We start from the raw sequence: 13581 nt of genomic DNA, 5'->3' as shown, positions 1-13581 counted from the left end.
TCAAAAGGTAGGGCATACAATTAATTTTTATCATGAACTATCCTATACTTTAGACTTCTGTTGGAGGAAAAATTAAAACAAAATCTCTTCATTTCACATGTATCCACAGAAATTAGACTTAAAAAAAAATAAATCTGTGAGACTTATGAGCTAAAACCTAAGTGGGGACACACAGGAAAAAACTCACTAAAAGAAAAATTATTAAGTGTTAAATGGTTGAGAGGAACAAAAGGAAAGGGTAAGAAAGAAAAAAGAATTGGTATAAAGTTAGGCTGTAAAGGATGGATAAGTTGGGCATTGAAGGAGAGAGAGTGGTATGGTAGCTTAGAAAGAAAAAAAGAGCGAAAATAAAGGAACAAGAACGACTTTATATAGAGCATGTTCAAGAAATGCAGTGAAGTCCAAATCAGCTAAATATAGTTTGACAATGATGAAGCTGGGAAAAGTAAGACGGAGATCAGTTTGAATAAACACTTGCAGAATAATTTGGTAGGACTAAAGAATTTTTAGTAGGCAAACTATGTGAATAGCACTCTGCTTTCGGAAAATTAATATTCTAACCACAATTTTTGGCCAGCATATTGGGGGTTAAAACTTTTTTTTCTTTTTACTTTTTATTAAGATTATGATAGTTTACAACCTTGTGAAATTTCAGTTGTACATTATTGTCAGTCATGTTGTAGGTGCACTTCACCTTTTGTGCCCACCCCCAACTCCACCTTTCCCCTGGTAACCACCAATCAGTTCTCTTTGTCTGCATGTTTAACTTCCACCTATGAGTGGAGTCATACAGAGTTCGTCTTTCTCTATCTGGTTTATTTCACTTAACATAATACCTCAAGGTCCATCCATGTTGTTGTGAATGGGATGATTTTATTTTTTATGGCTGAGTAGTATTTCATTCTGTGTGTGTGTGTGTATATATATAGATAGATAGATATATATACACTTAGGTTGCTTCCATGTCTTGGCTATTGTAAATAATGCTGCAATGAACATGGGGTACATAGGACTTTGGGAATTGCTGATTTCAAGTTCTTTAGATAGATACCCAGTACTGGGATGGCTGGGTCACATGGTATTTCTATTTTTAATTTTTTGAGAAATCTCCATACTGTTTTCCATAGTGGCTGCACTAGTTTGGATTCCCACCAACAGTGCATAAGGGTTCCTTTTTCTCCACAACCTCTTCAACATTTGCCACTTTTTGTTTTGTTTTTGCCATTCTAACAGGTGTGAGGTGATATCTCAGTGTAGTTTTGATTTGCATTTCCCTGATGATGAGTGATGATGAACATCTTTTCATGTGTCTATTGGCCATCTGTATATCTTCTTTGGAGAAATGTCTATTCATGTCCCATGCCCATTTTTCGACTGGGTTGTTTGATTTTTTGTTGTTGAGCTGTGTGAGTTCTTTATATATTATGGAGATTAACCCTTTGTCGGATATATAACTTGTAAATATTTTTTCCCAAATTAGTGGGTTGTTTTGTTGTTTCAATGCTGTTTTCCCATGCCTTGAAGAAGCTCTTTAGTCTGATGAAGTCCCATTTGTTTATTCTTTCTACTGTTTCCCTTGTCTGAGAAGACATGGTGTCTGAAAAGATCCTTTTGATACTGATGTCAAAGAGTGTACTGCCCATATTCTCTTCCAGAAGACTTATTGTTTCAGGCCTAATCTTTAGGTCTTTGATCCATTTTGAGTTTATTTTAGTAAACTGTGAAAAAGAATGGTCGATTTTCATTCTTTTACATGTGGCTGTCCAGTTTTCCCAGCACCATTTGTTGAAGAGACTTTCTTTTCTCCATTGTATGCCCTCAACTCCTTTGTCAAAGATTAGCTGTGCATAGATGTGTGGTTTTATTTCTGGGCTTTCAATTCTGTTCCATTGATCTGTGCACCTGTTTCTGTACCAGTACCATGCTGTTTTGATTACTGTAGCTTTGTAGTATGTTTTGAAGTCAGGAATTGTGATGCCTCCAGCTTTGTTCTTTTTTCTCAGGATTGCTTTAGCAATTCGGGGTCTTTTGTTGCCCCGTATGAATTTTAGGATTCTTTGCTCTATTTCTGCAAAGAATGTCATTGGGATTCTGATTGGGATTGTGTTGAATCTGTACATTGCTTTAGGTAGTATGGACATTGTAACTATGTTTATTCTTCCAATCAATGTGCACGGAATGTCTTTCCATCTCTTTATGGCGTCATCAATTTCTTTCACGAAAGTCTTGCAGTTTTCCTTGTATAGGTCTTTCACCTCCTTAGTTAAATTCACCCCAAGGTATTTTATTCTTTTTGTTGCAATTGTGAATGGGATTGTGTTCTTGAGATCTTTTTCTCTTAGTTCATTATTAGAGTATAGAAATGCTACTGATTTATGAATGTTGATGTTATACCCTGCAACTCTGCTGTAGTTGTTGATTATTTCTAATAGTTTTCCAATGGATTCTTTGGGGTTTTCTATATATAAGATCATGTCGTCTGCAAACAGCAAGAGTTTCACTTCTTCATTGCCTATTTGGATTCCTTTTATTTCTTTTTCCTGTCGAATTGCTCTGGCCAAAACCTGCAGTACTATGTTGAATAAGAGTGGTGAGAATGGACATCCTTGTCTTGTTTCTGTTCTCAGAGGGATGGCTTTCAGTTTTCGCCCATTGAGTATGATGTTGGCTGTGGATTTGTCATAGGGGGTTAAAACTTTTTAAAATAAACATTTGGAAAAGATACTTAAAAACTGTCTCATGCGGGGGGAAAGCCACAAATTGTATGAATATAGAATCTACATTTATGAGAAGTCTCTGATCCTATTCTAAAGAAATACAGGAAGAATAAACCAGAAACTAAAGACGCTGATTTACCTACAGGGGCAGGGTGGGAAAAGGGTGGAAAGAAGGGAGTATGGGAATGGCGTAGTAGGGATAAAGAGGGAGTGATCCTTCTCTTAGTATGCAAATTGTATAGTTCTGACTCTTAAAACCAGAGGAATGCTTCACATATCCAAAAAATAAATAAACAAGTAAAACCAACCTGGATGTGTGGGGAACTCTAAATGGAATACAAACAGTAAGAAATGAACTTGTTTTATAAATTAAAAATATAACCACACCAAAGGAGGTAGGGAAGAAAACAACTGACCTAGGTAATTCTGGAAGACAGTATCTTAAATGATTACTTTAAGGCTAAATACAAAAAGAACTGCATAAAAATACATTCTTAATTAGTAAATCTGTTTCTTATAGGGCAATTCTCAAATAATTTTATGTGTATACTAGGATTGAACAAGTAAACATTGTGTAGCTAATGAGAGCCAGGTTTCTCACTGTCCAAAAAAGAAATTACAAAGAAGAAAGGAAAAAGACTAGAATGAACTCTGTGGTTCAGAATCAGAATCAGAAGTATCAGTATGAACTCATGAATTTTAACATACCATACATGCAGACAGGTAAGTACAGAATTAAATATGAACAGGTGTGTGCATGTGGGTTAACAGAGATAGTGTATACAATATACATGTGTCTGCTGACAAGGCCTAGAGATAATGACAGTCCAGGAGCAATAAGCACACCTAGTGCCCAAATACTGCTTTCTAAATGCCATTCTTCAATAAAAGGAATCAGAGCTTCTTGGAGAAGGGACTGATTCCAGGGCCGGGACTGAGAAAATACAAGACAAGGGTTGTCAATAACTTATAGAGTCAAAAAATAAGAAAATGCTCTACAAACGGGGCATATCAAAAGGACAGAGAAGCCAATCTAAACAGCCTTCATAAGATAAGCAAACTTTGGACTGAGTTTCAAAGCATAAGTAGGAATTTGCCAAGTAGACTATATTCAACACCATATACGAAGGTCAGGAATCATGAAACAGCATGATATAAAAAGGACTATATGTAATATAAGACCTCTGAACCATAGGATACAAAAGGTCGAGTGATAAGAGGATGAGAGTAAAAAAGTAGGCAGAGGTCTTATCAGCTTAAGAGGTTTCAAATACAAGCTAAGGAGTTTGAACTTTATTCAGTAGGTGACAGGAATCTACTAAAGTTTTTTGAGCTGGAGAAAACATAAACAGGTATCCATTTTCAAAAGTTTCCTCAAAAGTATTTTATTTATTTATTTATTTATTTAAAGATTGGCACCTGAGCTAACAACTGTTACCAACCCTTTTTTTTCTTTTTCCTGATTTTTTTCTCCCCAAATCCCCCCCAGCACATAGGTGTGTATTTTTAGTTGTAGGTCCTTCTGGTTGTGGCACATGGGACGCCACCTCAACACGGCCTGACAAGCGGTGCCATGTCCGCACCCAGGATCCAAACGAGCGAAACCCTGGGCCACAGGAAGCGGACCGCATGAACTCAACCACTCAGCCATGAGGCTGGCCCGCAAAAGTATTTTATTTTAAATGGATCAGATTACATGTGTATTTGCTAAATATATCTGGTATTTTATAATTAACAAAATATCATAAATTGAGAGATGTACTGAAAACACAAAATTGGTGGATGACAAATCTTAGAATTGGTCTAAGAAACTGTTCAAAATGCTTCCTGTGAAAGTGGAAAAGAAAAATTATTACCAGAATTCTTAATTATCAGAAGTATTAAAAGCCTCACCTTGACTGCGACATAGACGGGAGCCTATTCAGTCCATTTCAATAATTAAAAATGAGCACTTGCACCAGGGGCTCCTTTCTCAGAGAGGCATATCCTTGCCTTCTAAGATTCTTGGCTACTGGAAGGTCCTGATTCTGCTTGTGTTCTATCTAAAAAGCAGCCCACCTAGTTTAGAACCCCATTTCCGTTTGCCTTGTATAGTGTCCAGAGGCACACAAAGCTGCCTGTTATTTTAGTTACCTGCCTGGGTACCAATCATTATTTTCATTACGGCTCTGGTTACAAAGCTGCATAGCTCTTCAATGGTCTGTCTTTATTGCTTCCATAAACCTGTTCTTTCAAATGTATAATTTTGCAGAAAATGAGGTTTTTCAGAAACGTGAGTAGAAATGCCTATATTTTAAACAATGATGTCACCTGTAGAAAAATTAGGAACATTAACAATTTACCAATTAGCTTTTTAAAAATTATAGCCTCAATTTAATCAAATGGTATACACTAGAATATTAATAGATAAAATCTTATACTATTTTCAGGTAATTTAAAATACTAACATAAAATGTGCCTTAAAAGGTAGAAAGCTTGCTATGAAATGTATGACAGGCAAAGAGGAACTCAACTAATCAAGTTAATGCAAGTAATTTTAAATAGCAGAACTTCTTGGCTGTCATTGAGATACATCTAGACGTAAATACACTACACTGTAACTTCCACTCACATCCAGATATTTTCTTCAGAGAGAAAAAGAGTGACAGCATTCAGAAAATTGTGTAATCTACAATTTATCAATGATAGAACTCTTAATTGTGATAGTAACAAATTATTTTAGTCCTTGGAGGTTATAATTTTATAGCTGTGTTTTGTTTCTTCTTTAATCCATGGCATAATATTTTATAGGAAGCCAGAAGAGCTAAAAAATAATTTGGGCATCTCTGTCTACATGACAGATAAAGGGTTGGCAAACTTTTTCTGTAAAGGGCCAGAGTGTAAATATTTTAGACTTTGTGGCCCACACAGGGTCTCTATCACATGTTTTTAAAAACAGAAAAACAATTTTTAGCATAGAAGCTGTACAAACCCAAGCCACAGGCCAGGTTTGGCCCTGTGCTCTAGTTTGTGACCCCTTCTAAAGACGTACAGATGAATGAGAATGAAACTATGAACATCTCTAATGGCTTTGAGACTGTAACAACAATCAAAGGCAAACAAAGTGATGAAGCTGAAACTTGCAACAAGACTACTGACATTAACAACTAACACAAAAATTTTAAATTCTATGTACTATAGTTTTTAATTAAAAACTCCTTTGTTCTTCAACATTATATAATTGTCCTCGTTATTAATATTACTTGAGGAATGAAGGTTTGGGATCAAAAAAAAACCCCAATATTTTTAAAGTTCAGTATTTGAAAAAAATATTTGACTACATCAAAATTAAGGATATCTGTTTAAACAAAGATGGGTAGCAGACTGAAGACAATATCAGCAATATCTGTGGAATTACTATCTAGATTATATAAGGAATGCCTGCACATCAACAAGAAGTCAATTTTAAAAGGGTCAAAAGATATACAACACAGGTAATCCACAAAAGAGAAATGAATATCAAGTATATGAGGAAAGGTTTGACATCATTAGTTATAAGATAAATACAATTTTTAAAAAATACTACTTTATACGTGTATACATACATAGAGAGGAATTGGTAAGATTTAGAGAGTGAATAATGGGAAGGGTGAGGGAGGATATGAGGAGACAGGATCTCTCATGCACTACTAGCAAGAGGCTCTAACACTTACAGCCATTCTGGAGACCAGTAATACTTTACGCATCCTCTGATATAGTAGTCTCTTTTTTTCTTTTAACCCTGAGGAAGATTGGCCCTGACCTAACATCTGTGCCCATCTTCCTCTATTTTTCATACGTAGGATGGCTGCCATAGCATAGCTTGATAAGCAGTGTGTAGGTCCATGTCCGGGATCCAAACAGGTGAAGCCCGGGCCACTGAAGCGGAGTGCACAAACTTAACTGCTACACCACCAGGCAGGCTCCTACAGTAGTCCTTTTCTAGATTTATATCTGGAGGAAACCCTAGTCAGAATACACATGGGACATGTATGAAGATGTTCAACATAGGCTGCAGGCAGCTGGTTGTGACCTAGGAATCTACCATAAGGGGGAATTATAAGTAAAATCAGTAGATAGATACTATGGAATACTAAGAAGCAATGAGCTAATTTACATATATCAGGAATAGATATAAAACAATGTAGAGTAAAAAAAGTAACCAAAATGATATCCATACCATTATACTATTTATACATATGTACACTAAACTAACAGTTTGCAAGAGCATACAGTAAACACATTACAGTGGCTGTGTATTAGGGAAAGAATAAGACAGAAACTAAAAAGAGGAAAATATAATAAAAACAAGATAGAGCTTTTGTGTAGACTACTAATGACAACAAGCTGTGAACCAAGGAGTATAATTAACTCAAGTATATGTACCAGAATTAAAAAATAGTAAACAAAATTGTAGAAGCTATATTTTATTTTGCCTTTTAAAGAGACAATGTAAGATATTTAAATAGCTGAATTTATTATTTGCTTACATGCTTGTAAAATTATTTTGTAAATACCATATTCTGTCCTGTTCTTCATATTCTCACACTCTGCACCCTTCTTTCCTTAACCACCTTTACCCACCCTAAAAACATGTGGTATGATTTATTTTTCTGCAGCCTCCAAAAGGTTTTTGGTTCAATTAAAATCAGAATACACTGACGGAAATGCAGCACATAAACATCATTCACTATGTATAACAGACATAAAAAAGTTTAGCATTCTATTAGGGAATTATTTCATACTTTATTTTTATTAAAGATAATTTTCACTGTTAATCATTTCATACTATATTATGATAAATGCCACAAGAGGGAGCTTTGGGCACAAATACTCCACCTACTAAACATTGATTAAGGTATGCAGAAGACAGACACAGTAACAGACTTTATGAAGAAAACCAAAAAAGTAAAGGGATGTTACGGTTTAGACAGGTAGCTCGGGGATACAAACCTAGACAGATGAATATGGCCTATGAGGCACAGGACAAATCCTAAGTAAGTAAAGACATTGCAGACATTATTAGAAGAGTGATCAGTCAGATGAGAAATATCAGGAAGAACTTTCCAAAGGAGGTAAAACCTGAGCTGAGCTTGGAAGAATATGGATTGCTATGAAGGCAGAACAATCAATAAAAGTGAATGTCACACAGTTGGCATGAATAAGAAGTAAAGAGAAAAGAAAATCAGGTTAATTCAAAATAAACACCTTCACAAGATAACAAGAAACAAGATTCATTATATAACCATCCTGGAAGGTTATAAAAACCATACAAAAGATGATATCCAGTTTGCTGTCAATATACTTTAACATTTAGAAAATCTAATATATGCAAGTCACCCCTTAGATCTAACAAGGGAATACAAAGAAAATAAAACATGACCCCTCCCATCAGGAATTACTGCCAGGAATTACAGTATACTTATAGAGATAAAGCCAAGAGATACACATTTTGCAACAAAATAAATCAACATCGTAATTAGCTATGAGGTTAATGCTACTGAATCTATTAATCATAATATGAACTGTTCAACAGATAAAGCTCTACAATAGATCATGTCCCAAATTTATTCTATGTGGTTCATGCAGGTACGGTTGGTAGAAGATGGTAACACAAATTTCTTACCTTACCTCTTTTTTTTTTTTTTAAAGATTTTATTTTTTTCCTTTTTCTCCCCAAAGCCCCCCAGTACATAGCTGTACATTCTTCGTTGTGGGTCCTCCTAGTTGTGGCATGTGGGATGCTGCCCCAGCGTGGTTTGATGAGCAGTGCCATGTCGGCGCCCAGGATTCGAACCAACGGAAACACTGGGCCGCCTGCAGCACAGCGCATGAACTTAAACACTCGGCCACGGGGCCAGCCCCACCTTACCTCTTTTTTTTAAAGGACAAATACAGAAACAATAATGGTGATGGAAATACCCATGTACCTTAATTTATATTTTGTGTCCTACTTCTTCACTTGATCATTATACACATGAATTAGGTTTTTTTGGTAGCAAATGCTTGTTAACATTCTATGAGGCAAATAACTATTTAAGTTATCTAAGTTATTTTTCTTGGATTCACCAAATCTACTAATAAAGTACTTTATAGCTAGATTAATGATTAGTAAAGGAAATGTTTTGATTTGGATATTTTATTACTTTGTTTGAATCACTACAGTTAGCAAAACTAAATTTATTTTTGTTTAAAATTATGAAGTCCAGATTTGAAGTGTTTTTTTTCTTTTTGTTTCTCAAAAAAGTAGCATTTTGGGGCTGGCCCAGTGGCACAGCGGTTAAGTGCACACGTTCCACTTCAGCGGCCCAGGGTTCACAGGTTTGGATCCGGGGTGCAGACATGGCACCACTTGGCAAGCCATGCTGTGGCAGGCATCCCACACATAAAGTACAGGAAGATGGGCACGGATGTTAGCTCAGGGCCAGTTTTCCTCAGCAAAAAGAGGAGGATAGGCAGCAGACGTTAGCTTAGGGCTAATCTTCCTAAAGAAAAAAAACCTAGCATTTTTTTTTTTTTTTTTACTTGCTTGTTACTTACTTCATCCATCTTCATACATGTGCCAAAATCTGCTAATTTTAGATGTCCATGTTTATCCAAGAGCATGTTGTCAGGCTTCACATCTCTGTGAATTAAACCCATGGAGTGTATGGCATCCAGAGCAAGAACAACTTCAGCAGTATAAAACTTGGCCCATTTTTCAGGTACATCATAGTTACTCATAAGATTTACAAGGTCTCCACCAGGCATGTATTCCATTACCATGTACAGATATTTATCATCTTGAAAGGCACAAAAGAGCTGGAAAACAAAACAGGAAGAAAAAAAGTTAAAAAAAAAAGAAAGAAAACCAAAACCATAAACAGAAAAAACCCAAAAACCATTATTATGATTTAAAAAGATAAATTATGTTATAACCAAAACAGAATTGAACTTTATGAAATCTTTGATTTTAGATGTGGACACCTTTAATAGAAAAATAGACAAAACTTTTATACGGATATCTTCTTCAGGCTTACTAGCAAAATATGCACAAATGAATCTTTTTCCCTCTAGAAGAATACAGGATTCTATTTAAATAGAAATATTTTAAAAGAGCAACAGAATGAGGAACATAAACGGTGAAAGAATGACAGAAGAATTCATAACAAAAAAAAACATTTCTGAAAACAAATTACCGCACATAAGTCACAAAGAGAGCTGCTCAACAGTTGTTCAAAGAGTTGAGGACACTGGGGGCAATATCAATAGTCAATTTAAAAACAAGGCAAATGATTTACAAAGCTGGTGAAAACATATGATGTTTAAAGTCGATGGTTTATTCTTTGTAATACTCATCAATAGGTACACTGTGGAAAATATATTTAAATCCCTCATGTGTTAATAAACCGAGTAGCGTTGATGGTATCATGTGCTCTTGTGGACTTAACCATCAGCATCAGTTCTGTGAATTTTTGTCAGATATAGAAGCTGAATATCCTGACTCACTCTACCACACAGCAGTTCAATAGCTTCACAGGGGTAAATTTTGAAAATATACCAATAGATTGTGGTTTGTGTGTGTGTATATATATAGATAGACACATACATAGAATGGAGTAAAATACAGTAATGAAATTAACTATAGCAACCTGGGTAACTCACACCAACATAATGTTGAACAAAAAAGCTAGACACAAAAGAAGAAATATTCAATGATTTCACTTATATAAAGTTCAAGAAACAGGAAAACTATAGTTTTTGAGTGTTTGTTTAGATGGTAAACTAGAAAGAAAAACAGGGAAATGGTTACCAAAGTCAGAAGGGTGGTTATTTTCGGGGGAATGCATGGAGATAGACACTGGGGAAGAGCACAAGGGGACTTCCGGAGTACTGGCAACATTTACTTTTTGACCTGGGTAGTGAATACATGGATATTTGCTTTGTGATAAATCATTCTGCTGTTTGTTTTACAGACTTTTCTGTGTATGTCACAAATAAAACCATTTTTTTTAAAAAAAGTATGATAAAATTAAAGCAGAAATCAAAGGGAAATTTATAGCCTCAAATGTGTTTATAGCTCTCTCTCCTTATCCTCTCACTATCCAATATTCAAAGAGATATTTTTATCGGAAAATAGGGACCAACAATAAAAGTTAGGCAGATAAAGAAACTAGAAAAGAACAATATAAATCCAAAGAAAACAGGAGCTAGTGAAAAAAAAGAAAATAATTAAAAAGAAAACCAAAAGAGGTATATTTTATAAATAAAAAGCATGTTAAGACAAAAATTTACATATACTTTATTAAATAGAAAAGTGAAAGAGAAGACAGATATAGTTACAGAAAGTATAAACTGACTTAAAAAGTAAATAAAAAGCTTGATCACTCAACAATCATATGAGACATTAAAAGGTTGGTAGAAAATCTAGTTGGGAAGAAGGGAGAGAGGGATTGAGTAGTAGAAGGGCACATATTAATTTTAGAATAGCAGCTCTCTCTCAGAAGGAAGGAAGGGTGAGAAAAGTGGGTAGGAGAACTGAAAGTATTTCAAGAGTTCTTGTAATGTTTTAGTACTTCAAAATTAAAAGAATAAAATTAAATATACTGAACGTGTGTAAGATTGAAACCAAAGAAAGTTTCCAGATAGCTTGTTAGGCAAACAAGAAAAGTTACCAACAGTGAATTAATTATGTGTGACTGTATCAGCTGAAGAAATGTGTCTAGAGAAAATCAATTTGTTTAAGACTATTAATCTCTCAGCAACAACAGCTGCTCAAAGAGTTGAGGACACTGGGGGCAATATCAATATAAAAACAAGGCAAATGATTTACAAAGCTGTGAGAACATATGATGTTTAAAGTCGATGGTTTATTCTTTGCAATACCGATCAAGAGGTACACTGTGGAAAATATATTTAAATCCCTCATGTGTTAATAAATGAGTAGCGTTGATAGTATCATGTGCTCTTGTGGACTTAACCATCAGCATCAGTTCTGTGAACTTTTGTCAGAAATAGAGCTGAATATCCCGACTCACTCTACCAGACAGCAGTTCAAGAGCTTAACAGTGGTAAAGTTTTCCTGCAATTATATGAGTCCAGAGCCAAGACTGAAATTTGTCTGATCAAGAAGACCCACCCTCAACCACTATTATCGAACACTGAATAGTTCTAGAAATTAGCTGTAGCCGCACACTTGATAATGTTTCTTAATTAATACAACCTAAAATGACAAGGCAAAATAGTGCTTATATGCAAAACTTCTACTGTGGTACAATCATGTTGATGACATCAAGCTACTTTATATACTTCCCATGCTACCAAAATCAAAACAAGAAGTGAGATCTCCATTCCTACACAAATTTGCAGTGGATATATTTTCTAAGCTCAAACTACAGTCCCACAGTTCCAGCAGCATCTTTTGGAATTCAACGTAAGTGCAAAGGAAAGATCCACATTTCAAAATCCGTTTAAACTTGGCAATTGAGGAACATCAACTTAACCTTCAACTGGAAGTGTAATGTAATGACATTGCTACCTGTAATGTAATGACATTGCTAAAAGGTAAACATCAAGAGAAGAATTTAACATAATTCTATAAACGCCTTCCAAGTAATGAATATACTCAAAATCATATGCTTGAGGTCAACATCGACAGTCATAAATAGTGTGTTAGCCTGTACCCTTGACATGTGATGAAAATGGCCTTTACCTCTGTAGTCTTCCTCTCAAAAACCCATAACCCTAGTCTAAACAATAAGAAAAACATCAAATTCCAATAGAAAATCATACACATCCTACAATATAACTGACAAGTAATCCTCAAAGCTGTAAAGGTTATCAAAAACAAGGAAAGTCTGAGAAACTATCACAGCCAAAGGAGCCTAAGAAGATATAACAACTAAATGTAACATACTATCCTAGATGAGATCCCGGAACAGAAAAAGAACATTAAGTAAAAACTAAGAAAATCTGGGGGCCAGCCTGGTGGTATAGTGGGGTTAAGTTCATGGGTTCCACTTTGGTGGCCCAGGGTTTGCAGGTTTTGATCCCAGGAGCAGACCTACACACCACTTATCAAGCCATGCTGTGGCAGCATCCCACACACAAAATAGAGGAAGATTGACACAGATGTTAGCTCAGGGACAATCTTCCTCAAGCAAAAAGAGGAAGACTGGCAACAGATGCTAGCTCAGGGCCAACCTTCCTCACCAAAAAGAAAAAACAAACCTAAGAAAATCTGAATAAATTATAGACTTTAGTTAATAATAATATATCAATATTCATTCATTCATTGTAACAAATGTACCTAAAGTAAGAGGATAACAATAGGGAAACAGTACAGAGAGTATATGGGAGCTCTCTACTATCTGCTCAATTTTTCTGTAAATTTAAAAATGCCTTTTAAAAATAAAGTCTACTAATAATAATGTACTACTACTAATAATGTACAACTGTAATTTCACAAGGTAGTTAACTATCATAATCTTAATTAAAAAATAAAAGCAACATCTAAGTTTGTTGCAGATTATAGGATGAAGGGTAGCAGAATATGCCACCCCGAAATACACCTCTTTGGTGTACTGGTTATTTTGAGCTGTAGGCTCCTGGAAAACAGCAAATGCAGGGACAGGCTTTCTCTGAACTCTTATCTGCCTAAAGATGGATAGCCCAAAAGGAGCTTGATTGTCATAAATCCCCTCTTGGGAGTTTCATCAACCAGGGAAAACTGACTCATCACAGGAAAGGAGGCTACAAGTGTACACACTCAGAAAAACTTTGTCACAAACCATCATATCTCCCATCTATTCTTCCAAGGCCCCATTCATCTTTTATAAAAATCATTTACTGTCCCCTAAGAGGCCTA

The 13581-nt window shown here is 35.3% G+C and overlaps 1 protein-coding gene across 1 annotated transcript in view; it reads right to left on the bottom strand.

Moving 5' to 3' along the window:
- Positions 1-13581, bottom strand: part of ROCK2 (Rho associated coiled-coil containing protein kinase 2) — a 154182-nt gene that overhangs the window by 44499 nt on the left and 96102 nt on the right. Inside the window, exon 5 of the mRNA XM_044771959.2 lies at positions 9276-9536. Coding sequence (XP_044627894.1) covers positions 9276-9536 — 261 coding nt within the window. The remainder of the gene's footprint in view (positions 1-9275; positions 9537-13581) is intronic.

Source organism: Equus asinus, chromosome 6 (genome assembly GCF_041296235.1).
Source record: "Equus asinus isolate D_3611 breed Donkey chromosome 6, EquAss-T2T_v2, whole genome shotgun sequence".
Classification (NCBI taxonomy): domain Eukaryota; kingdom Metazoa; phylum Chordata; class Mammalia; order Perissodactyla; family Equidae; genus Equus; species Equus asinus.
This window is presented reverse-complemented; position numbering and strand designations above follow the sequence as displayed.